A 27,520-nucleotide genomic window follows, 5' to 3' on the forward strand; every position below is an offset into this window, starting at 1 on the left:
AACTTTATTTGGTCGTCAGATCGCCGTGTATCGTTGTGTTTGACAGCAAAAGCAACAATGCCAGCGATGTTTTACAATGGTAACCAGGGTAAACATCGGGTTACTAAGCGCAGGGCCGCGCTTAGTAACCCGATGTTTACCCTGGTTACCATCGTAAAAGTAAAAAAAACAAACAGTACATACTCACCTTCTGATGTCTGTCACACGTCCCTCGCCGTCCGCTTCCTTCACTGACTGAGTGCCGGCCGTAAAGTAACCGGCTCCGCTGTTAGGGCCGGCGCTCAGTCAGTGCAGGGAAGCGGACGCTGAGGGACGCGAAGGTGAGTATGTAGTGTTTGTTTTTTTACATTTTACACTGGTAACCAGGGTAACCAGGGTAACCAGCCGCCCTGCGCTTAGCAACCCGATGTTTACCCTGGTTACCAGGGGACTTCGGCATCGTTGGTCGCTGGAGAGCTGTCTGTGTGACAGCTCTCCAGCGACCAAACAGCGACGCTGCAGCGATCGGCATCGTTGTCTGTATCGCTGGAGCGTCGCTTAGTGTGAAGGTACCTTAATTGTTCCTCTGCATGAATGCCTGAGTAGATTTGGAGCGGTGTTTTGGATCATTGTCTTGCTGAAAGATCCATCCCCTGCGTAACTTCAACTTTGTCACTGATTCGTGAACATTATTGTCAAGAATCTGCTGATACTGAGAGGAATCCATGCGTCCCTCAACTTTAACAAGATTCCCGGTGCCAGCATTGGCCACACAGCCCCAAAGCATGATGGAGCCTCCACCAAATTTTACTGTGGGTAGCAAATGTTTTTCTTGAAATGCTGTGTTTTTTTGCCGCCATGCATAACGCCTTTTTGTATGACCAAACAACTCAATCTTGGTTTCATCAGTCCACAGAACCTTCTTCCAAAAAGAAATTGGCTTCTCCAAATGTGCTTTTGCATACCTCAGCCGACTCGGTTTGTGGCGTGCTTTGCATCACTTTCCCATACAGCTTCTCCTTGTGCAAAGTGCATTGTATAGTTGACCGATGCACAGTGACACCATCTGCAGCAAGTTGATGTTGCAGCTCTCTGGAGGTGGTCTGAGGATTGTCCTTGACTGATCTCACCATTCTTCTTCTCTGCCTTTCTGATGTTTTCTTGACCTGCCACTTCTGGCCTTAACAAGAACTGTACCTGTGTTCTTCCATTTCCTTACTATGTTCCTCACAGTGGAAATTGACAGGTTAAATCTCTTAGACAGCTTTTTGTATCCTTCCCCTGAACAACTATGTTGAATAATCTTTGTTTTCAGATCATTTGACAGTTGTTTTGAGGAGCCTATGATGCCACTCTTCAGAGGAGATTCAAACAGGAGAACAACTTGCAAGTGGCCACTTTAAGTAGCTTTTCTCATGATTGCATACACCTGGCTATAAAGTTCAAAGCTCAATGAGGTTACAAAACCAAAAAAGTGCTTTAGTAAGTCAGTAAAAAGTAGGTAGGAGTATTTAAAACAAGAAAATGATAAGGGTGCCCATACTTATGCACCTGTCAAATTTTGTTTGAATGCAGATTGCACATTTTCTGTTAGTACAATAAATCTCATTTCTAGGCAGAAACATTACTGTGTCCAACAGTTATTAGATATATGAAACTGAAATAGCTGTTGCAAAAAAAACAATTTTTATAAAACATTAAGCTTAAGATTAATAGGGGTGCCCAAACGTTTTCATATAACTGTATCTATATATATATAATTGTCTAAGGGTTTTTCCGTCTGTCTGTCTGTCCTGGAAATCCCGCGTCTGATTGGTCGAGGCCCCCAGGCCTCGACCAATCAGCGACGGGCACAGTATCGACGTAGATGTCATAATGGTTGCCATGGCGACGATGATGTCATAAAGGTTGCCTCGACCAATCAGCAACGGGCACAGTCTGCCGCGAATTCTGGAATCATCATTGTCCATATACTACGGGGACATGCATATTCTAGAATACCCGATGCAATAGAATCGGGCCAGTCTAATAAAAAAATAATATATATATATATATATATATATATATATATATATATATATATATATATATATATATATATATATATATATATACACACACACATGCATACATACACACACTTATGGATAACAATTGCTTTGGAGCCTCGAATGTGACTGTTAAACCATAAAGTGTGGTAGCTCTGCAAAAATATTACATAGAAGCACTTTTCTGTATAACAGTTTTAGGATTTTTTCACATGGATTGTCCATTGCATACATTTGTGACAGAGGCTTGTACAAATGGCCATAAGAGCTGAGCCAGTGCCATCAGTGTGTGCCTGCTGTGCTGTACAGCCAACAGTACTGCAGCACCAGGGACCAGAGAGGAATTAGATCCCAGCTGCTCAATACTCAAGATACCAGGGTCTTGGGGGAGTGGGGAGGGTTGGGGGGAAGGTAACAAGATACCTGACGCTGTAATGAAGCTGCAGTAAAAGACTCTGGACCTTCGACAATTTTCATTAGTAGCGCGATCCACTGTGACATGCTCAAGGTACTACACATCTGTGGCATGAGGGCAACGCTACGAATAAATCCAAGCGTGCACCAGCTCTTATGCTGCTCCTTATACACCACTCTATGTGATAAAGAAGCTGAAAAGACAGACAGAATTATTACAAATTCTTAAAAAGAAACATTTCCTTAAGGGATAGATGGCTGACAAATTGAAATTATGAAGATATGCTTCTTGGATTTTCATGATGTACAATAACAAATTGTATTGTAGTACCATGTTAGCCAGAAAAATCGATGTGAATACTTTTCTGCCCAATGATGACAAAAGTATTCTAGGAGTGATACCTTTATTGGCTAACCAGAAAATAATAGGTTTGCAAGCTTTCAGAGCACAGTGGCTCCTTGTAATCTTGCCTGAAGAAGGAGCCACTGTGCTCTGAAAGCTTGCAAACATATTATTTTCTGGTTAGCCAATAAAGGTATCACTCCTAGAATACTTCTGTCATCATTGGGCAGAAAAAAAGTATTCACATCTTCTTGGATTTTAAATGCCTAAAAACAGGGATTTTTGTGTACTCACCGTAAAATCCTTTTCTCCAAGCCAATCATTGGGGGACACAGGACCATGGGTGTTATGCTGCTGCCACTACGAGGACACTAAGCAAATACACCAAAAAGTTAACTCCTCCGCAGTATACAACCTCTGCTGGCTCTATCGTGAACCAGTTCGGTGCCAAAGCAGTAGGAGCTCACAAACAGAATTGCAATATGTCAAAACCAACAATGACTACAAGCCAACGGGCTAACAGGGCGGGTGCTGTGTCCCCCAATGATTGGCTCAGAGAAAAGGATTTTATGGTGAGTACACAAAAATCCCTGTTTCTCCTTCGCCTCATTGGGGGACACAGGACCATGGGATGTCCTAAAGCAGTCCCTGGGTGGGAAAACATCACAACAGGTGAAACCTCGTGCACCCAATGCTCAAAGGTTTAAGAGATTAAATGAAGCCTACAGATGCGAATCTGTTGATTGCAGAATCTGTATGCCGAGGGCCGCATCTGAAGAGTATTGAGCATGAATGTTGTAATGTTCAGTGAACGTGTGAAGACTGGACCAAGTCGCAGCCTTACACACTTGCTGTGCCGATGCCTGATGCCGAAAGGCCCAGGAGGCCCCCACTGAAAGAGTGGAGGTATGCCTTAATCTCCGCGGGAATAGGCTGACCTTTGACACGGTAAGCTTCTTGGATCGCTGAACGAAGCCATCTGGCTATCGTGGCCTTAGAGGCAGGCAAACTCTTTCTGTGACCATCCGGAAGCACAAAAAGGGCATCAGCTTTGCAAAAAGACGCTGTTCTGGAAATGTATTTTCTGAGAGACCTCACCAAGTTCAAAGTGTGAAGAGCTTTCTCAGTACGATGGACTGGAGCCAGACAGACGAGGGCAGAACTATGTAGGCAAGGACGGGGACGTCCTGAGCACCACCTTGTCCTGGTGGAAAATCAAAAATGGAGGTTTGCACGACAAAGCTGGCAGTTCCGAGACCCGTCTGATGGATGTTATTGCCACAAGAAAAGCAACCTTCCATGAAAGAAGAGAGAGAGAAACATCCTGTATTGGCTCGAAGGGGGTCTCTTGTAAAGCACTGAGGACCAAGGTTCTAAAGGCATCTTGTATGGAGGGACAAGATGCGAAACTCCCTGCATGAAGGTCTTAACCTATGCTATCCGTCGCTGAAAAAGGACAGATAGAGCTGAAATTTGGCCCTTGAGAGAGGCCAGCGCTAGGCCTGAATCCAAACCCGCTTGGAGAAACTCCAGAATGGAGGGGATGGAAAACACCAACCCTTGTAGATTGTGAGCCCTCGCGAGCAGGGTCCTCTCTCCTCCTGTACCAGTTGTGGCTTGTATTGTTTAAGATTATTGTACTTGTTTTTATTATGTATACCCCTCCTCACATGTGAAGCACCATGGAATAAATGGCGCTATAATAATAAAATAACAACAACAACAACAACGGGGAACGACCCTTATCTTTGCACCATGAGAAAAATGTTTTCCAAACGCGATGGTAAATACGCATGGAAAGAGGCTTCATAGCGTTGATCATGGTAGATGCCACTTGACGCGAGAATCAGGCCTGGGCTAGGATCCAGGATTCAATGGCCAGGCCGTTAAACTCAGCACTCCCAAGTTCTGGTGGCAAATGGGTCCCTGGGAGAGTAGGTCCGGACGATCCGTAACCATCAAGGAACGTCTGCGACTAGATGTACCAGCTCCGCATACCAAGCTCGGCGTAGCCAGTCTGGAGCGACAAGGATCACCGGAATGCCTTCCGCTTTGATTTTCTGGATGACCCTTGGGATCAGCGGAAGTGGAGGAAAGATGTAAGGGAGGCAAAATTGGCTCCATGGAAGTACTAGCGCATCTGAGCCGAAGGCTAACGGATCGCAGGATCGGGCTACAAATGCCGGAACCTTGACGTTCAGCCGGGAGGCCATGATGTCCACATCTGGAGTGCCCCAAAGCTGGCAAATCCCATGACAGACTTCTGGGTGTAGAGACCACTCTCCTGAGGCTATGCCCTGGCGGCTGAGAAAGTCCGCCGCCCAATTCTCTACACCCGGAATATGAACTGCGGAGATGAGTGATTGATTTGTTTCGGCCCATTGTAGAATGTGCGAAACTTCGATCATTGCTCATCTGCTGCGCGTGCCTCCCTGGTGATTGATGTACGCCACCGCCGTGGCGTTGTCTGATTGGACCCGGACGGAACGTCCAGCCAGGAGGTGATGGAATTGATCAAGAGCTAGCCTTATCGCTCGGATCTCGAGGATATTGATTGGAGGATTGGCTTCCTGAGTAGACCAACGTCGCTGAGCCGTGTGGTGACGAAAGATCGCACCCCATCCAAGGAGGCTGGTGTTGGTGGTCACTACCAGCCAATGGAGAGGGAGAAAGGACCTTCACTGATCCAAAGAGGACGTTGCAGTCCACCACCTGAGAGATCGCCTGATTCTGGGTGCCAGGCGAAAGCGGCGACCTACGGAGGCTGGATTCTTGTCTCAGGCTGAGATAAAAGCCTGCTGCAGGGGACGGAAGTGAAATTGGGCAAACGGTACTGCCTCGATGGATGCCACCATTTTCCCCAAGGACCTGCATGGCGAACCGCAGGGAGTGAGAGCGGCCCAGAGATACCAATTGGGCTCCTTGGATCAGAGAGGAAATCTTTTCTGTAGGAAGAATTACCAACCCTAGGGAAGTGTCAAAGATCATCCCCAAAAAGAGGACTCGCTGGGCATGGAACTGAGGGCTGCCATGACTTTTGTGAACACTCTGGGGGCAGTGGAAAGCCCGATGGGCAGAGCAGTGAATTGAAAGTATTCGTCTCCGAACGCAAAGCATAAAAATCTTTGATGACTTTCGAAGATTGAAATGTGCAGATATGCGTCTTTGATGTCGATCAAAGCAAGGTATTCCCCCTTCTCCAGAGAAGCAATGACAGAGCGGAGGGATTCCATCCTGAAGTGGCGCACTGAGAGGAATTTGTTCAACAACTTCAGGTCTAGGATGGGACGCATGGTTCCCTCTTTCTTTGGGACCACGAACAGGTTCGAGTAGAAGCCCTTGAAGCTTTCAGTGGGAGGAACTGGAACGATGACTGCACTGTTGCGGAGGGTTTGTAAGGCCTGGTAAAAGGAGCCTGCTTGTGCTTTGGACTTTGGAAGACGAGATTGGAAGAAATGCGTTGGAGGGGGTGACGCGAATTCGATCCTGTATCCAGAAGACACGAGAACTCTGACCCACTGGTCGTGAACAACCGTTAACCAGACTTGGCGAAACAAAAACAGACGGCTGCCTACCCTGCCCGTGTCCTCCGGACATGGCCAGAAGTCACTGAGAAGAGAATTTGGGGGAAGGGGCAAGATCTGTTTCTCCAGGAGTTAGAAGGTCTGAAGGAAGGTTGTGAACCCCTGCCCCTGCATGAGGGGTGGGACGAGCTAGCGGGAACGGCTGTGGATGACCAGCCAGTGGTACTGTGAAAGTGTCGGAAGCGAGCCTGGGATTGGTTCTGAAAGGGGCGACTAGGCCTACGCTGAATTTGCTTTTTCCACCGGTAGCATCTGAGATAATCTGATGGAGTTTATCTCCGAACAAACGCCCGTACTAATTCGTCAGGGAAGTCAAATATTTCTTTGAAGCGGAGTCTGAACGCCATTCCCGGAGCCACAATGCCCTCCTGATGGTCACGGCGTTGGCGGCAGCAAGTGCAGCACAATTAGCCACATCTAGGGAGGCATGAACTACGTAATCCCCAGCCCAAGCGATCTGGTAGGCGAGATTGGACACCTTGGGCAGCAGGCTATTGTCTCTACTGGTTTTCACTATGGCCTCAGCCCAGGCTACCATAGCTCTAGCTACCCAAGTGGTGGCGAATGAAGGAAAAAGCGTTGCTCCGACGTCCTCGAAGACCGACCTGGCCAGATTATCAATCTGATGATCATTGGGATTCTTAATGGAAGAACCATAGCGGGGGGTTCCTGAGAGCCTGAAGCTTCACAGTCAGTACAGAGAGGTTTAGGATGTTTCCGCGGTAGGGAAACATTGCATGAGGTACATGAGGCATAGATCACCGTGTGAGTCTGATAAACTTTCGTATTAGCCTTTGACTGAGACATTTTGCAAACTACCGTAGGGAGCTGCAGATGGCTGCTGAGAGGCTGCAGGGATGTGCCTGGAGCGTATGGGTTAAGCAGAGTGAGCCTGCAGCGGAAGGGTTAAAATATGTGTCTGCCATGGAGGGGGTTAAGCAGCATGCACTAGCTTACCCAGGTCGTGCGTCCGTGCCCCCCAGAGAGGTCGTCCTGCTGCAGTGTCAGACGTGCAAATGGCGACACGCACTCTTCGTTTGCTTCCGTCCATCCAGGAACAAGGCCCCGAGAATAAAGTCGGCACTTCTCGTGAGTAATGAGAAGCGCGAGAGTAGGCGGAGCAAGGATAGGGGAGGGCCGCAGCTGCATAATGCTGCGTTCCAGAAAAAAATCCAGCCGGTGAGAGCTAGGGAGAGGGGGCGGAGTTGGACGGTTGGGCGGGACTGGGCCTACCACGGCCAGAAGCCGGGGCCTAAATTAGAGGCCGTGGCGATGGAAGCTGGCTGCAGCAGTAGGAACAACCGCAGCAACGGCGCAGGTGACTGATGTGGCTAGCGGAAAAGGGGAGCGACGACCGTGGATTTGGCGGCAGCGAAGGCCCCAACGGCGGCGGACCAGGCCGCGGCGATGATAGAATCAGGCGCCTATCCTCCTAGGGGCATGGACAGAACCAAGACCCGGGGAGGGGGGGGGGATGGGGAAAGAGCCCTCCCCTGCCAGCCAGTGGCTGTACTCACATCGCTCCGCGCGGTAAGAGTAGGGAGTGCTGCGTGCCATCCATCCTCAATCCACCATCCCTTTGATAGGGAGGTGGAGAGGGCTCCTTAGGTTCCTGTCACTATACGTTTTCTGATCCCGGTGGTGCCGTGGGCCAACAAATGCCGCAGTGGAGCTTCATCCGCATGGGTAATAGGCTGCGGGCCTGGCTCCGGAAGGGGGTACGTGAGGGCGACACCTCATGTTCCCATCCATTGTCGGTGGGGGGAGAGTGGACCCATTAAAGGAATCCATCAGCCAGATGAGAGCCCAGGCCGACGTTGCAGGAGGGGGTACGGGGAGGCGACCCTCCGTGTTCCCGCCTGTTGATGTTTTTGGGAGATCGGGACCTTGAAAGGCCAAGTCGCACATCCAATCCGTGGAAAAAAAATGGAAAAAATTTAAAAGAATAAAATAAATTCTGGGTCTGAAATCAGACCCTAGTGCCTCCTAAAGACACTAAGCAAGAACTGGTTCACGAGAGAGCCAGCAGAGGGCGTTTACTGCGGAGGATGAGCTAACTTTTTTTTGTATTTGCTTAGTGTCCTCCTAGTGGCAGCAGCATAACACCCATATATATTTATATATATATATTTTTTTTATTTATTTATTTATTTTTTTTTTAACAGTTCTGAAGTTTTAGGCCATACCCACCCGTTTTATCCATAGTGCCACTCTCTACCAGCATACGTAGCAAGCCACAAAGGGTTCTGGTTGCTTCTGGTTGCATAATCTCTGCATTGACAGCGGCTGAGAGGCAAAGATTTTGGAGAAGGTTTACAGTGCTCATCAACATCATGGAGGTAGGGTGTAAATTCCTGTCCACCTGTTCTCCTTCTGCAAGATAAGCAAAGCCCAAGGAAACAATATTTTTGATATTTTCATCTAATCAGTAAGACATATTACAGGGAAGAAAAGTAAAAAAAAAAAAAAAGTTCACCAGAGTCATCTTCTGTATCAGAGTCATCTGCCATAGGTTGAGAAGCTGGAGGGGGTTCCGTCAGTTTCAGGTCATATTTCCCTTCTTTTCCCATTCTGTAGGAATTTGTACTGCCTGTGTCCCACTGTACTCTGATCCAGCCATCCTCTCCTAGCTCTCCGATGACACGACCAAGACCTGGAGGAGGGCCATCCTAGAACAAGTAGGCATATGTTTATACATTAAGATTTTTTCCAGAAATTAATGTTAACTAGAATAGTGTGTGCACAACAGCATAGCCAGCCACTAGATAAATATAAAACTTAGCCTTTAATATGTATACCTAAAAACAGTTTAAATAAAACATTTACTGAAAGTGCTCATGGTTAGCAGTGCACTAGAAAAAAATGGCACAATCTCACCCAATTGTCGCCTCACGATCTACTGGAGGTTCCTGTAACCTCAGGATCCGGATGCAGGAGGGGGGGGGGTACACTAGGTTCTACTTTCCCTGTCGTGCCCAGTGTAAAGAAACTCCCGCCCTAACAAGGGCAGTACCCAAGTGTGAGCCTGTTTTTCTATAATGCCCTTGATAGATGTAGCCACCCTGGAAAATATGTCTCCCTTCTTCTTCCCAACGAGTTTCCTCCCCTGTTCAGGGGGTTCATCAGGGGAATTTGTCCAGGTTAGTAAGGGTATTCTGCAGTGGCAGACATAACCTCAAGAATATAGGTGCCTTGGTGTAAAGGTAGAGCAGACTGCTCACAAGGCTCACACTTGGGTACTGCCCTTGTTAGGGCGGGAGTTTCTTTACACTGGGCACGACAGGGAAAGTAGAACCTAGTGTACCTCCCCCCCTCCTGCATCCGGATCCTGAGGTTACAGGAACCTCCAGTAGATCGTGAGGCGACAATTGGGTGAGATTGTGCCATTTTTTTATTGTGCACTGCTAACCATGAGCACTTTCAGTAAATGTTTTATTTAAACTGTTTTTAGGTATACATATTAAAGGCTAAGTTTTATATTTGTCTAGTGGCTGGCTATGCTGTTGTGCCTGAATTTTTGATAGTCAGATTGGTTTGGAGCCTGACGTTCCGGTCTTGTTGGCTGATATATAGAATAGTGTGTGGACATAACCAATAGAGGGATATTTGGTTCTTACCGTAAAATCTCTTTCTTGGAGCCTTCATTGGGGGACACAGGTAACCATGGGTGTATGCGGTTGTCACTAGGAGGCTGACACTATGCAAATAAAGAAGAAGTAACTCCTCCCCGGCAGTATACACCCTCCGACAGGCACCAGGCAACTCAGTTGGTGCAAAAGCAGTAGTAGGAACAGGTAATATAAAACTCAACCTATGTACCAACCCACAACAACGGCCAATTGGCCAACACGGTACAACTTCAAGGGAGGGTGCTGTGTCCCACAATGAAGGCTCCAAGAAAGATTTTACGGTAAGAACCAAAAATCCCTCTTTCTTTCTCGCTTCATTGGGGGACACAGGTAACCATGGGACGTCCAAAAGCAGTCCCTAGGGTGGGACATTCTGCAGAAAAAGAGGAGTTAGGTTGGCCGGTCAGAAACCGCCGCCTGCAGTATCCTCCTACCCAGGCTCGCACCTTGTAGAATTTTACAAAGGTGTGAATGGATGACCACGTTGCGGCCTTGCAAACCTGCGAGGCTGAAGCTTGATGACAAACTGCCCAGGAAGCTCCCACAGCCCGGGTAGAGTGAGCCTTTACCCCCAAAGGGGGCTGTTTGTCTTGAACACTGTATGCCTCCAGTACCGCCGAACGGATCCAACGAGCAATTGTGGACTTGCGAGGCGGGGAGTCCCTTTCGACGTCCATCTGAGACGACAAACAGATGATCGGCCTGAAGAAAAGAGGCAGTTCTGGCGAGGTAAATTCGGATAGCCCTGACCACATCCAACCTGTGAAGAGATTTCTCCAGGGGATGAACCGGGGAAGGGCAAAAGGAAGGGAGGACAATGTTTTCATTGATGTGAAAAGATGAGACAACCTTCGGTAAAAAGGAAGGAACCGGACGAAGAACCACCTTGTCCTGATGCAGGACTAGAAAGGGAGAATAACAGGATAATGCCGCCAGCTCTGAACACCCTTCTAATGGAAGTGATGGCGACCAAAAAGGCTACCTTCCAGGATAGAAGCGAGAAGGAAACGTCCTGAAGCGGTTCAAAGGAGGCACGCTGGAGGGCGTCTAAGACGAGGTTGAGATCCCAAGGCTCGACAGGAGAACGATAAGGGGGAGCTATATGAGCGACCCCCTGGATGAAGGACCTCACCTGAGGCAGGGAAGCCAGGTGTCTTTGAAAAAGAATGGACAGAGCGGAAATCTGACCCTTCAAGGTGCTAAGGGAAAGACCCGCATCTAGGCCCGTTTGAAGGAACCTGAGAAGGTAAGGAAGGGAAAAGGTCATAGGAAACAGATTGTTGTCCTGACACCACCGGAAAAAAGCCTTCCAACACCTGTGGTAAATACGCGAGGAAGCCGGTTTTCTCGCCCTAATCATAGTCTGGATGACGCTATGACAAAAACCCGCGTTCTTCAGGACCGCGGCCTCAACGGCCATACCGTTAAATTCAGAGACCGAGAATTCGGGTGGAAGAGGGGCCCCTGCGAAAGAAGGTCCGGAAGATACGGAAGCCTCCACGGAACATCCGATAGCATATTCACCAGTTCCGCATACCAGGCCCTGCAAGGCCAATCTGGAGCTACTAAGAGTACGGGGACCCCTTCTGTCTTGATCTTTTTTACGACCCTTGGGATCAAGGGGAGGGGTGGGAACAGATAGGGCATCTGGAACTGAGTCCACGGGATTATGAGAGCGTCGCATCTGACGGCCATCGGATCCCGAGATCTGGAGACGTACCGGGGGAACCTTGTGGTTTGCCCGGGAGGCCATCAAGTCGACGTCTGGAACGCCCCACCACTGGCAAATCTGGCTGAAGATTGCGGGAAGAAGAGACCACTCGCCCGCCACGATGCCCTGGCGACTTAGAAAGTCGGCTTCCCAATTGTCCACTCGTGGGATGTGGACGGTTGACAGAGAGGGAACGTGACCCTCCGCCCAACGCAGAATTTTTGCCACTTCCGCCATGACTCGTGTGCTGCGAGTCCCTCCCTGATGGTTTATGTAAGCCATGGCCGTGGCATTGTCCGACTGAATGCGGACCGGTTTCCCTGAAAGGAGAGACTCCCAGCGGATGAGAGCTAGGAAGATGGCTCTGATTTCCAAGAGGTTGATAGGGAGGCGCGCCTCCTGAGCAGTCCAGCGGCCCTGGGCCGTGAGGTGGAGAAAAACTGCTCCCCAACCTTGGAAACTGGCGTCGGTGGTGATCACCTGCCAGTGGGGAGGGAGAAATGACCTCCCGCGCAGCATGGAGGTGGACAGCGTCCCCCAAGAGAGAGACTGTTTCACTTTGAGAGGCGAAACGGGCGATCCAGGGAAAGTGGATTCCTGTCCCAGGCCGACAGAAGGGCCAGCTGGAGGGGACGAGAGTGGAACTGGGCATAGGGGACCGCCTCCATAGAGGCGACCATCTTTCCCAGAACCCTCATGGTGAGGCGGAGAGACGGAGGATTCGGGTTCTCTAGTGCTCTGTCTCCCCGACGAAGAGAAAGGAACCTCTCCTTGGGAGAAAGACCTGAGCCTGAGAGGTATTGAATTCCATGCCCAGGAACTCCAGCCGCTGAGATGGAATCAGGGAAGACTTCTGGTAGTTGATTATCCAGCCGAGGCAAAGAAGCGTGTCCAGAGTAAGCTGGAGGCTCTGGCTGCAATCCCGACGGGACGGACCCTTGATCAAGAGGTCGTCGAGGTATGGGATTACCAGAATCCCCTTTGAACGTAGGATGGCCATGACAGCTGCCATGACCTTCGTAAAGACCCCGGGCGCAGACGCCAGACTGAAAGGGACGGCCGTGAACTGATGACCCTGGATCGCGAACCGGAGGAATCTCTGATGACGTACGCAAATAGGGATGTGAAGGTACGCATCTCTGATATCCACGGAACACAGAAACTCCCCCGGTTCCATGGACACGATCACAGAGCGTAGAGATTCCATCCTGAAACGCCGAATCCGCAGATGGCGGTTCAGCCACTTGAGATCCAAAATTGGACAGAGAGAACCGTCCTTTTTTGGAACCACGAACAGGTTTGAGTAAAAACCCAAAAACCTCTCGCGATGAGGGACCGGAACTACGACTCCTGAGGCGAGGAGCGACTCGACGGCCTGGAGAAGTCCTGAGAGGTGGGAGGGCTATTTGGGAGGACGAGAGAGCAGGAAACGTCTTCCTGGGGGCGAAGAAAATTCTATCTTGTAGCCCGAAGTGACGATCTCCCTGACCCAGGCGTCGTCGACTACCGATAGCCACACCTCTGAGAACAGGAGAAGTCGGCCTCCCACCCTGGAGGGATTTCCAGGTGGGGGCGACCCGTCATTTATTAAAGGACCTGTGGCCCCGAGATCCAGATGGTCTTGCGGGGTGGCTCTTAGCTCTCCAGCGCAGTGGAGGCCTGAAAGAAGGTTTTCTTCGGTCCCCTTGCGAGGAAGAACGGTCCTGGTTGGGGTTTCCTGAGGAGGCGAAGGACCGAAAGGGACGAAAGGACTGGGGGCCCCTCCTGTTGAAGGGACATGGTTCATGCAGCTTTACATGAACACCCGAGCCTTACACTATGGCTGGTCCAAATAACTAAAGCAATTGTTACCATCCACCTCTCGTGTCTCCCCTTTTCCTCATAGTTTGTAAGCTTGCGAGCAGGGCCCTCATTCCTCCTGGTATCTATTTTGAACTGTGATTTCTGTTATGATGTAATTTCTATGTCTGTACAAGTCCCCTCTATAAGTTGTAAAGCGCTGCGGAATATGTTGGCGCTATATAAATAAAAATTATTATTATTATTATTATAAGGGACGTTTAGGCTTGGACTGGGGTAAGGAGGTACTCTTACCACCCGTAGCATCCGAGATCATTTGATCCAGCTGTGTACCGAAGAGTCTAGAACCCTGGAAGGGCAGACCAGTGAGGGATTTTTTTTAGAAGCGGGGTCAGCGTTCCACGCTTTTAGCCAGAGAATCCGGCGAATGGCCACAATGTTGCTGTTAGCCCTGGTGGAGCAGGCCGCTGCATCAAGGGAGGCATTCATGAAGTATTTTCCTGCAAGAGAAATCTGATCCGCCAAATCAGACAGTTCCTCAGAAGGAGCAGAGGGCAAAATGCCCCTGCGCAGGGTTTTGGCCCAGGCTGACACAGCCTTGGCTACCCAGGACGAGGCGAAACTAGGGCAAAGGGAGGCTCCGGAAGCCTCAAATGCAGATTTTGCTAATGCCTCGAATTGCCTGTCCGTGGGGTCCTTAAGGGAAGCTGCGTCCGGGATAGACAGAACCGTCTGCGAGGATAGCCTGGAGACGGGCGGGTCAACCTTAGGAGACTCGGACCATTTGGAGACAAGGTCGGAGTGAAAAGGGTATAACGCTTGCCAGGGTTTTCCCAGTGTGTAGAGGTAGTGTTGTCAAACTCCCTGTGATTAGGGAAAAAAAAAAAGCTAGAAGGATGTTTAATCCGTTTAAACGCAACGGAGACGTCCTGAGAGCTCGCTTCAACCTCCTTAAGATCACCGAATTAAGGCTATCGACCATCTACTGTGTTTCGGAAGTCTGATCTGCATCAGAGTCAGATTCCGACAGACGATAGATCAGACCCGACGTCCGCCTGCGAGGAGGGGGAACGGGGAGATAGGGGTATCCCGTCCAGGGAACTGGACGAGGATCTAGATAAGGTCCGTTTTCTGTCTCTTTTGTCCGGTCTGCCTCTGTGAGGGTCTAGGACAGGTGCGAGCGAATCGCCGTGTGAGGAATTCGTGGCACTGGTGGCATTAGAGAGAAGCGGGATACGTTTAAGTGCCTGGACCAGGGACTGAGACACCTTAGTCAGGTCAGACACTGATTGAGACATTGCAACAGTCCACTCCGGGGGACGGGGGGGTGCACTCATCCCGGGACCTAGGAGCTTCTTGAGGGGCTGACATGATGAGAGGAACGCAGGACGGGCATAAGGGTGAAGGCTGACCTAAGGCCCACTTTTTCTTACAGTGAGCGCAGGCGTAATGGATGGCCGTAGTGGCAAAGGCCGGGGTGGGGTCGGACATAGGAGGATATTACCTTGTCCTGGAGCGGAGAAGTACTGCCGGGAGGAGTAGAGCCCGAGAGAGCAGTAGCGCTGAGCCTGCCGAAAAACCAGTGACAGCGGCAGCTGCAGGTGCCTGTGTTCCCCCGAAAAACTTCTGTCCCACGCGGTGAGCAGACGCTGACAGGGAGCAGGAAGCGATAAAAAGAGCGCTGAGACAGCGCGACGCTGTGGGCGAGCACAAGCGCTGAAGGGGGAAGCAGAAGAAACGCCTCCAACAGCACTGAAAGATTCCCGGCCGCAATAATACCGGCCGCCACCAGAGGGCGCTCAAGCGCCAAAAAGAAAATGAAGAAAAAGCCGGGAGAGGAAAAAAACTCCTGGCCGCAAAAATGCCGGCCACCACCAGAGGGCGCTCAAGCGCCAAAAAAGGAGAAAAACCGGGAGACAGAAAAAAATGGCGGGCGCGTCTGCAAGTTTAAATAAAAAGGAGGGAAAGAATGCCGGCGTTAATGTGAAGCCTTTCCCCGCGATTTAGCGCGTCCCAGCGCCTGAAAATGTGACCCTCTCTCCTATCACAGGGGAAGCCTGGTAAGCTATATGGAGATCGCTGCAGGGCAGGGAGAGGGAAGGAAGGGGGGGGGTTTGTTGATTGAAGACTCCCTACCTGAAGATGAGGAACCATCAGGATCCCTTGTAGACTAGAGGGTCCTGGAAGAAGTCCTCCTTCCCGAGCCACGAACTCTCCGGCGCAGAAGACGGCGTCGACCCCTAACCAGGGGGAGAGGGTCACTTGAAGTGACCGCCGTCTTCCTCTCAGCCCACTCCGAGGAGAGAGATGAGGAGGGGAAAACGGGCAGGACTGGCCACCGAGGAAGAAGGTCACCCTGAACACCCGAATGGGTGACAGGGGACAAAGTCCTGCCCAGCGGGTCCGAGAGGGTGCGATGTGGGTGATACCACACTGCTCTCCCGGTCGCTCAAAGTGGAGAAAACAGGGTGAGAAAACTGCACCCTGTTACCCTGAAGGAAAAATCTCAAAAAGAAAGGGAAAAGGTTAACAAACAAAACAAATCCCTGTAAAAGAAATGCGGATCTGGGGTTAGATCCAGGTCCGCCTCCTACAGACACTAAGCAAACACTGAGTTGCCTGGTGTCTGTCGGAGGGTGTACACTGCCGGGGAGGAGTTACTTCTTCTTTATTTGCATAGTGTCAGCCTCCTAGTGACAGCAGCATACACCCATGGTTACCCGTGTCCCCCAATGAGGCGAGAAAGAAATGGGAATTTATGCTGCAGACTTTCTGCGAAGCATCTTCAGAATTTTTCCTAAAAGCTCATCCACAATGCAGGTATTGTGATACTATGTGGATTATCAGTCCGGAAAATCTGCTGCTTAGTGGTTATATGGTTAGACAACTGTGATGAATACTGAAAAATTATACATTCTTCAAAATGTTCAACGAGAATTCAATTTTGGGTACACTGACAAAGGAAAAACTGCATACCTGGTCTCCCCACTTCCAGTCTACTCCCCTCATCACTCTAGTCCCGAACTTCATCATAGCAGCAAGTTCTGGTCCAGAAGCTGGAATCTGAACTGGTGCCGTTTCCTTTCTTGACTCCTCCAAAACAGTGGCGGAGGCACCTAGTAAGCTTGTACTAGAATCTTCTTCACAGTTGTCGGAACTAGGACCTGGATAAAATTTAAAGAAAAAAAAAATAAATTGAGTAATTCTATACAGAGGCCCTGCTCGTCAACAATGCTGCAGGTCCTCCAAACTCTTAAGATCTTGCGCACATGGGACATATTTGCAGCAAAATGGCCATTCAGAATTTCCAGATGGCGAATTTGCGGTGTGTTATAGCATCAATGTAGTGGATAACATTTTATGAAGTTTGGAAACCTCAATTTATGCTGCGGAGGAAGACCATGAACACCACAGCGATATCGGCACTGAATTTGCCACCAAATTTGTTGCAGAAATTCTGCATCAAATATGTCCCAAGTGATCATACCCTGATTAAAAATAATGTAAAATATCAATGTGTAAGAAACGTTTTGAATACCCTTATTTTCCTCCCAGTTCTATATAGTACAGATTATTTTTCTACATTACAAAATTATATAATACAGATAATATTCTGCTACAAAAAATATATATAAAATCTGCATTCATACCAATTAGCCGGAGCATGGTTTGAGTCAAAGCCAGCATGCCAGAATTGACTATTAAGTTAAGGCTGTTTGCGCCATGCTGACGTGTCAGCATATTAAGCATAACCATCAGGAATCGGGCTTGTGGAATGGTCCCCAGGCTCGGTCCAGAGGGATTCTCATTGGTGATGGTCTGAAGAGGAACAGGTTGGATACCTACAATGGAGTGAACAATTAGGTTCCAGCAAGAACCATATAAACATAACCCAGAACTTACTAGAACACACATATACTTACCCATATCTTTAAATCTACTAGTAGCATCAAGTAATATATTTCGTATATTCTGCATTGCCCAGGCGTACAGCTTTCCATATGTCACCTCGAGCAGCATACGATTAAAGGGTGGAATGAGGTCAACATCCTTCAAACAGTCTGTGAGCGGTTCACTGTAATAGAAGAAAAAGGAAAAATATCAAACCATGCACAATAACTGCGGCCAGTCATAAAAAATTACCATTAAAAACATACCTTAAATTGGTTCCTTCAGGGACAAGTCGCTGCCAGCCGCAAAACATTGCATATTGAACAGACGGAAGCAAGAAGCTTTTTGCAGCCAATTTTAGCATGGTGTCAATACCTTCTAGGCGAACCTCTGCTCTTTCCAGCTGTACAAAAATGAGGACTATTAGGTTTAAGGCCATTCAATATCATCCTTATATGTCCACAAGGCGAAATTCTGCTGTAAACCAGCAGAGGAACAGCATATCAAAAATCAGCAACGCACACACAGCAACTAAACATTGAAATTGCAATATCAAGAAGGAAAAGCTGTGGAAATATGGAAATCACAAGATTGATAGACATCTTAATGATATGCAAATGTTGAAAAACGTAAACAAAATTTTCAAAACATTTCAATTTATTCAGCATTGAGTAGGAGCGCCATGTGCAGAAATACACACACTTACACACCTTGGCTTCTATCAATGAAGATATTAATGGTTGTCAGAGGAACGTCCTGCCATAATGAATATTCTTGGGCACATAAATCATCAAGTTCCATTGCTGGCAGCTCCCTTTGCAAGAGCTGAACAATGTCATCCCAAATATGCTTGATGGGAAATAAGTCCAGATATGCTGCAGGCCATAATTGTCAGGTCCTACTGGCTGCACACCGTAGCATGAGCAACATGTAGCCTGGCGTTGTCTATTTGAAAAAAAAAAAAAAGGCTCCTGGGACACTTTGGAGAAAAGGGCATACTATTGGTCTCATGATCCAATCTCAAATCAATGTAACGCAAATCTGAAAGTGTACCTGAAATGAACACTAGAGGGGTAGCTACAAATTGCCACCTCACACCATAATCCCTTGAGTAGGAGCGATGTGACAATGCTTCATGAAGACCTTCATGACATTGTCCATGTGGTCTCCAGAGTAATCTCTTGCTATCATTTTATTCAAGACAAAAGCGAACTCATCCCTGAAAAGACCTCCATTGCAGTCTTGCTCTGCACCATGATAGCCTTTAAGAGTGGTGGCATTTAGTCAATGAAGGATCTGTAGCTGAGAATATGGCTCTTAGCCCAATGTCAAGCAAACACCTTCTGATGATTTGTGTATACACTGTGTGACGTCTAATTTCACTTGCAGCACAGAATGGATCAATCATGGATCCAGTGGTATGACCATTTCTCCAAGATGTACCAGGAGCTACTCCAACAACAATGCGAGGCTGCTTGTTGCTGGAGCTACTGTGAGTAGCCCAAATATGCTTCCATGGCCTCCAGCATCTCCGGACTTGCCTCCTATCAAACACATCTGGGACGTCATTGGTTGCCAACTGCAAAATGAACAGCCATCAGTAGATCACGGTGATTTGCATGCCCAAGTGAATTCAGCATGGCAGAACATTCATCAGACAACCATAAATAACCTCATTGGTAGCATGGTGCTCATACTCGGTACTGATTCAATTGAGAGGTTTTGAAAATGTTGTTTCTATTTGTCATAATCTATATATATATAATTGTCTAAGGGTTTTTCTGTCTGTCTGTCTGTCTCTGTCTGTCCTGGAAATCCCGCGCGTCTGATTGGTCAGCGACGGGCACAGCATGGCGACGATGCTGTCATAAAGGTTGCCTCGACCAATCAGAGACGGCCACAGTGCCGCGAATTCGCCTCGACCAATCAGCGACGGGCACAGTATCGACGTAGATGTCATAATGGTTGCCATGGCGACGATGATGTCATAAAGGTTGCCTCGACCAATCAGAGACGGCCACAGTCTGCCGCGAATTTGCCTCGACCAATCAGTGACGGGCACAGTCTGACTCGAATTCTGGAATCATCACTGTCCATATACTGCGTGGGCTGTGTGATATACTGTGTGGGCTGTGTGATATACTGCGGGGGCTGTGTGATATACTACATGGGCAGTGTTATATACTGAGTGGGCTGTGTTATATACTGCGTGGGCTGTGCTATATACTACGTGCCCTGTGTTATATACTACATCGCCTGCGTTATATACTGCGTGGCTGCTATATACTGTGTGGGCTGTGTTATATAGTACGTGGGCTGTGTTATATAGTGTTTGGGCTGTGTTATATACTGCGTGGCCTGTATTAACGCATCGGATATTCAAGAATATGTATGTATGTATGTATGTAGAAGCCACATAGTATATAGCACTGTGCCCTGTGTTATATACTACGTCGCCTGTGTTATATACTGCGTGTATATATATATATATATATAGGCCGCCAGGCCTCGACCAATCAGCGCCGGGCACAGTATCGACGAAGATGTCATAATGGTTGCCATGGCGATGATGATGTCATAAAGGTTGCCTCGACCAATCAGCGACGGGCACAGTCTGCCGCGAATTCTGGAATCATCATTGTCCATATACTACGGGGACATGCATATTCTAGAATACCCGATGCGTTAGAATCGGGCCACAATCTAGTTTATATATCATTGACAAGTCTAACGATCCTGTGATACCCATAATTAAGGAGTGTATATTGCCAGAAAATGGTTATTAAGTAGTGGAAAAGCGTGTAGATGAGAGTTTGTAAAGTCTGTACACAGGTGCTGTGACTTCTGCTGCTTATCTGACTATTGTGGATGTTCCCTTACAATATCAATGAGCTATGCTCAACACATCTTTCTTCACATCTAGAGCCGTATTTAATCGGTAAACAAGTTGTGTTTAAAATAAGTTTATTTGAAAAAAAAAAAAAATAAAGTATAGAACACAAGTAATCTGTACAGATTGGAGTCAGGGACATAACGCACCTGTTTTAGAAGACATTTCCTCATTTTTTCTACATCAACAGGTTCCTCCTTCAATGCAAACTCCATGACTGTGCTCAGCAAGGCAGACTGTGGGTACGCACCTTGGACGCTGTGCTTGAGCCACTTGTATTTATGGACTCTTGTAACAGAGCTCAAAATTGGCTGCCAGTCATCCTATTTACAAAAAAAAAGAAAACACAAAAAATAGGTAACCAAATCTTATTTAATGCTGAAAACAATTGACTAATTCTGCTCTGGTGCTACAGGACTGTTGCAAGAAAAAAAACTAATCCTAAGATGAGAATTTGGCCCCATTCATAAAAAGGAGCTCAAGTTAATGCATATTGCAAAAATAAAATTACACCCTTATGACTGTGAAGTCTTACTTATTTCAAGTATATAGTTTAAGATATGTACCTGCGCAAACAATAGCGAACACAAGTACTGAGAAATTGCAGACAAGAAGCACATGCTGCATACACACCTTAGGCGACTTTACTGATGGAGGCTTCTTATCCACAGACAAAGGGCTAGATGGCACAACAAATGACTCTTCTTGTTCCCCTTCTTCATTACCCATTTTGGTATCATCTACATCAGCAGACTCGGATTTTTTGGGTACTAGGGAAGACACGATTTATGAATGAGTACGCACAGAGATCTTTCTGAGAATTTGCCTCCAGAGCATATTTTAAATGATGAGGGAGCTACCAGTGTGAGCCAGGTAACGACTGATAGTCTGCTTTCCTAAATCTATGCCTCACACTGCTAACACCTTCTTTCATTTAAAATGATCTATGTCCGGCCAATAGATCTTAACAGCTCATTTACATATTAAGAAAAATATGGATTTCTCTGGAATAAGACATCGGATTGTAGATATCAAGGTTTCATTTTATTCAACTTTCTATGTCCCACATCTCTCTCTCTCTATATCTATATCTATATCTATATATATAAATAATTGTCTAAGGGTTTGTCTGTCTGTCTGTCCTGGAAATCCCGCGTCTCTGATTGGTCGAGGCCGCCAGGCCTCGACCAATCAGCGACGGGCACAGCATGGCGATGATGATGTCAAAGGTTGCCTCGACCAATCAGCGACGGCCACAGTCTGCCGCGAATTCGCCTCGACCAATCAGCGACGGGCACAGTATCGACGTAGATGTCATAATGGTTGCCATGGCGACGATGTCATAAAGGTTGCCTCGACCAATCAGCGACGGGCACAGTCTGCCGCGAATTCTGGAATCATCACTGTCCATATACTGCGTGGGCTGTGTGATATACTGCGGGGGCTGTGCGATATACTACATGGGCAGTGTTATATACTACATGGGCTGTGTGATAAACTGCGGGGGCTGTGTGATATACTGCAGGGGCTGTGTGATATACTGCGGGGGGCTGTGCTATATACTACATGGGCTGTGTGATATACTGCGGGGGCTGTGCTATATACTACGTGGGCTGTGTGATATATTGCGGGGGCTGTGCTATATACTAAATGGGCAGTGTTATATACTACATGGGCTGTGTGATATACTGCGGGGGCTGTGCTATATACTACGTGGGCTGTGTGATATACTGCGGGGGCTGTGCTATATACTACGTGGGCTGTGTGATATACTGCGGGGGCTGTGCTATATACTACATGGGCTGTGTGATATACTGCGGGGGCTGTGCTATATACTACATGGGCTGTGTGATATACTGCGGGGGCTGTGCTATATACTACGTGGGCTGTGTGATATACTGCGGGGGCTGTGCTATATACTACGTGGGCTGTGTGATATACTGCGGGGGCTGTGTGATATACTACATGGGCAGTGTTATATACTGAGTGGGCTGTGCTATATACTACGTGCCCTGTGTTATATACTACGTCGCCTGTGTTATATACTGCGTGGCTGCTATATACTGCGTGGGCTGTGTTATATAGTACGTGGGCTGTGTTATATAGTGTTTGGGCTGTGTTATATACTGCGTGGCCTGTATTAACGCATCTGATATTCTAGAATATGTATGTACAGTGGTGTTCAAAAGTCCTGCATAGGTATAGGATAAATTGATTTTTCAAGTTTTAAACGTTTTCTGTTGAATATCTTCGATGCTAATATGACATATTATATATGGTTTTGTTCAGAATACAATTTTGCATTCTCTCCCTGTAATATTTTTAGCTTTTGAAGCAGTTTTGCCTGATATTATTGCAACAATATGGGAATTGAAAGCACAACTAAATATTGTACAGCTTCAGATCCAAAATTAGCCAATCACAGATGAGGTTCTTGTGACCAATCATAACCTGGATATGGCAGCCAATCACATTGCATTACATTGCATCCCATCTGCTGCTTTGTTTGTTTGTTTTATCTGTTGGTCTATCTAGTGAATCATACTGTAGAGTTTTATGATGGGAGCCTTCAGATTTTTGTCAGCGGAGGATCGTGTGCGAGTTGTGGTGCTACATGAAGAGGGTTATACTGGCCCCCAGATCGCAAGGAAGGTCGGCTGTAATCAGTACAGTCGTAAGAATTTTGCAGAAACATAAGCAGCTTGGAATTACCCAGGACAGGCCCAGATCTGGTCGGCCCAGAAAGTCAGCTAAAAGGGAGGATAGAGTACTGATAAGAACATCCCTTGCCAATCGAAAGCTCACCTCTCCTCAGCTTCTGCGAGAATGGCAAGAAAAGTGCAACATTGAGGTAGCAACATCAACTGTTAGGAAGAGATGTTCGGAAGCAGGATTGAGAGGGTGCAAGGCCCGAAAGAAGCCATTGATGACAGCCATACAAAGACAAAGGCGAAAACTGTGGGCATTGAAATATTTAAAATAGAGGAAGGAGGAGTGGGAAAAAGTGCTATTTAGTGATGAAAGCACTTTTTGCATTTTAGGAAATGATGGCAAGTCTTATGTGAGAAGGTTCCCACATGAAGAGTACAAGCCAGAGTGTTTGAGCTTCTCTGTGAAACATCCGATGAAAATAATGGTCTGGGGCTGTATGGCAGCCAATGGTGTTGGAAGGCTTCATATTGTGGAGGGTATGGTTAATGCAAAAAAATACATAGACATCCTTAATAAGAAAATGCTTCCTTCTGCTCAACACCTCTTTTCAGGGGATTACATCTTCCAGGATGATAATGCTCCTTGTCACAGAGCTAAGACAGTAACGGAATGGAAAAAAAAGAACAAGGTGGCTACTATTGACTGGCCAGCTCAGTCCCCGGACCTCAATCCAATTGAAAATTTGTGGCACAAGGTATCATTAGAGATATCTAGAAAACAGCCAAGGACCAAGAGTGAGTTGATTGAGGCTCTGATACAGGCCTGGAACCACATCATCACTCGTGAACATCTGCAGAAGCTTGTTCACTCAATGCCACAGAGATGCAAGCTGGTGCTCAAGAGCAAAGGCTGGCCAATAAAGTATTAGAAGCTAAAGATGCACTCAAAAGGCCCTTTTCAGGACTCTGAATTAAATAAAAAATAATAAATCTTAAAAAGTTAAATTTAAGTCTGTGTGAACTTGCATTGGAAGTTAATGAACTTAGAAACCTGTTCACCATTCTACACACTGTACTGGTGTAGGTATGGTTATGCTGTAAAAAAATTATCAAAAATGCGCATACCATAACAATTTATACACTTGGGACCTTCAAAAATGAGTATGGCATACAATGAGGGATTACAAAAACATATATGTTCCACCAGTTTCACTGTAGAGATGCAGAAGTATGAAACATATAGTTTTCTTCACGCCTATGCAGGACTTTTGAACACCTATGTATGTATGTATGTATGTATGTATGTATGTATGTATGTATGTATATAGCAGCCACATAGTATATAGCACTGTGCCCTGTGTTATATACTACGTCGCCTGTGTTATATACTGCGTGTATATATATATAGGCCGCCAGGCCTCGACCAATCAGCGCCGGGCACAGTATCGACGTAGATGTCATAATGGTTGCCATGGCGACGATGTCAAAGGTTGCCTCGACCAATCAGCGACGGGCACAGTCTGCCGCGAATTCTGGAATCATCATTGTCCATATACTACGGGGACATGCATATTCTAGAATACCCGATGCGTTAGAATCGGGCCACAATCCACGTAGTACATTGCACAGCCCACGCAGTATATAGCACAGCCCACGCAGTATATAGCACAACCCACGCAGTATATAGCACAACCCACGCAGTATATAGCGCAGCCCAAGCAGTATATAGCGCAGCCCAAGCAGTATATTGCGCAGCCCAAGCAGTATATTGCGCACCCCACGTAGTGCATTGCGCAGCCCACGTAGTGCATTGCGCAGCCCACGTAGTGCATTGCGCAGCCCACGTAGTGCATTGCGCAGCCCACGTAGTGCATTGCGCAGCCCACGTAGTGCATTGCGCAGCCCACGTAGTGCATTGCGCAGCCCACGTAGTGCATTGCGCAGCCCACGTAGTGCATTGCGCAGCCCACGTAGTGCATTGCGCAGCCCACGTAGTGCATTGCGCAGCCCACGTAGTGCATTGCGCAGCCCACGTAGTGCATTGCGCAGCCCACGTAGTGCATTGCGCAGCCCACGTAGTGCATTGCGCAGCCCACGTAGTGCATTGCGCAGCCCACGTAGGCATACACCCTACACAATGGCGGCACTTGACAGCAGTGGAGGACAATGATGATTCCAGAATTCGCGGCAGACTGTGCCCGTCGCTGATTGGTCGAGGCCTGGCGGCCTCGACCAGAGACGAGGGATTTTCAGGACAGACAGAAAAACCCTGGCGGCCTCGACCAATCAGCGACGGGCACAGCATGGCGACAATGATGTCATAAAGGTTGCCTCGACCAATCAGCGACGGGAAGTCTGCCGCGAATTCTGGAATCATCACTGTGTGATATACTGCGGAGGCTGTGCGATATACTGCGGGGGCTGTGCGATATACTGCGGGGGCTGTGCGATATACTGCGGGGGCTGTGCGATATACTGCGGGGGCTGTGCGATATACTGCGGGGGCTGTGCGATATACTACATGGGCAGTGTTATATACTGAGTGGGCTGTGTTATATACTACGTCGCCTGTGTTATATACTGCGTGGGCTGTGTTATACAGTACGTGGGCTGTGTTATATAGTGTTTGGGCTGTGTTATATACTGCGTGGCCTGTATTAACGCATCGGATATTCAAGAATATGTATGTATGTATGTATGTATGTATGTATGTATGTGTGTGTGTGCGTGTGTGCGCGCGTGTGTGTGTGCACGTGCGTGTATATATATATATATATATATATATATATATATATATATATATATATATATATATATATATATATATATATATATATATATATATATATATATATATATATAGCAGCCACATAGTATATAGCACTGTGCCCTGTGTTATATACTACGTCGCCTGTGTTATATACTGCGTGTATATATAGGCCGCCAGGCCTCGACCAATCAGCGCCGGGCACAGTATCAACATAGATGTCATAATGGTTGCCTTGGCGACGATGATGTCATAAAGGTTGCCTCGACCAATCAGCGACGGGCACAGTCTGCTGCGAATTCTGGAATCATCATTGTCCATATACTACGGGGACATGCATATTCTAGAATACCCGATGCGTTAGAATCGGGCCACAATCTAGTGACTACATAAACAGCTTAGGGAGGCCGATCCCACTGACAGACTCCCTTCAACTCTGGATTTTAGTATCTAAGCCAGCCCCCTTCTGTGACACTACTGATACAGACACTAGAGGGGTCTTAGCTACTGAAATGAGCTATTGAACCATGACACATCACTGATGTGAAAACTCTTCCATGTCTAGTAGAAACTGGAAGTGGAGCTGCCAGGACAGAAATTGGTAGCTGATGATCAGGGAGTCTATGTAAATACAAGTATATTACAAAGTTCTATATACTGAAATTACAAATCACAGAGATAAGCCTTTCGTGAAGTGAACAACCCCTTTAAAAGCAAGACGTGTTACATTGATACCTTTCTTTTTCCTTTTTTCCCTGATGAGCCTTTGAACTATCCTTTTCCACCTTGGGATGGAGCTGAGGAGCTTCAGCTTTGACACGATGGACAGGTCATTACATACTGCAGGGCGCAGCTCATTAAACAAGAACCTGAGGCGTTCAATGACTGGAGCACACACTTCTTTGTAGGAGCGTCCTTGTTCTTGATGTGTCTGAAAAGTGGCAACAAAATAGAGTCCTATGTGCTGGACCCTCTCCATATAACACATAAGTTGTGAATTGCATTGGCAAGACTAACCTTTATGAGGGAACACTTGGCTTGGTAAACAACCCGGCACACGTCCACCACGGATTTGGGTAATGTTTTATGTTTTACTTGATCTACGTTTAAAGCACCATGATGAACCATAGATAGAGCAATGTTACCTAAGGCCGGAGGAAAATCATGTCATTGTTTGCGGTTTAACATTGGATTACATACCCAAATGTCTATACAGAAACAAAACCAATTTTTTTGTTGTTGTTGTTTATCAGATTGGTGCAGGTCCAATTCTCTGAACTGCTGAGCTACATGAAAAGGCCACATCCTTGTCGCAGCTTTGTACTGCTGGTTTAAGATGTATCGGGTCCAGCAGCTTACCGTAACCCAGCAGCAGTACCAGGTACCTTCTCTTATAGAAGTATGGAAAAAAAAAAGCAAGGGGCTGCAGCGTATTCAAGTTGCTGATCAGCATAGGTGCCAGAAGCCCGACCACCACGGATCTGATTTCGAAGGCCTAACCTTGCTGAAAGCCCCCTTTAATGAACTTTTTTTTTGTTTTGTTTTTTTTAAATACACCCACTCTAATGTCCAGCATACCTAAATCTTGATGTTTCAATAAACAGCACAGCAGCAGACGGCCTACTTCCTCAACTGGATGTTCTGGAGGAAAGGTTATTGGTGTGGTCAAGTGACACTGTTTACAGTACCGTTCTATCTGACACAGAAAGTCCTAGGAATCAGAAGAAACATTAACAAGCTTGAAAACAGCAAAAAAAATTCTCATAAAAGCAAACAAAGTGCATTCATAAAAAAAATTATTTGTTTCCCTCAA

General features: G+C 47.2%; 1 protein-coding gene across 5 annotated transcripts in view; it reads right to left on the reverse strand.

Moving 5' to 3' along the window:
• Positions 1-27,520, reverse strand: part of HERC2 (HECT and RLD domain containing E3 ubiquitin protein ligase 2) — a 262,965-nt gene that overhangs the window by 115,718 nt on the left and 119,727 nt on the right. For all 5 annotated transcript variants that reach the window (XM_077296925.1, XM_077296926.1, XM_077296923.1 and 2 more), the window contains exons 28-39: positions 27,286-27,418; positions 26,725-26,852; positions 26,443-26,638; positions 20,923-21,059; positions 20,439-20,612; positions 17,666-17,802; positions 17,432-17,583; positions 17,159-17,350; positions 16,485-16,672; positions 8,845-9,037; positions 8,559-8,741; positions 2,451-2,635 (exon numbers count right to left, since the gene is read on the reverse strand). In XM_077296925.1, the coding sequence (XP_077153040.1) occupies positions 2,451-2,635; positions 8,559-8,741; positions 8,845-9,037; positions 16,485-16,672; positions 17,159-17,350; positions 17,432-17,583; positions 17,666-17,802; positions 20,439-20,612; positions 20,923-21,059; positions 26,443-26,638; positions 26,725-26,852; positions 27,286-27,418 (1,998 nt within the window). The remainder of the gene's footprint in view (positions 1-2,450; positions 2,636-8,558; positions 8,742-8,844; positions 9,038-16,484; positions 16,673-17,158; positions 17,351-17,431; positions 17,584-17,665; positions 17,803-20,438; positions 20,613-20,922; positions 21,060-26,442; positions 26,639-26,724; positions 26,853-27,285; positions 27,419-27,520) is intronic.

This window comes from Ranitomeya variabilis, chromosome 3, assembly GCF_051348905.1.
Source record: "Ranitomeya variabilis isolate aRanVar5 chromosome 3, aRanVar5.hap1, whole genome shotgun sequence".
NCBI classification, from domain to species: Eukaryota; Metazoa; Chordata; class Amphibia; order Anura; family Dendrobatidae; genus Ranitomeya; species Ranitomeya variabilis.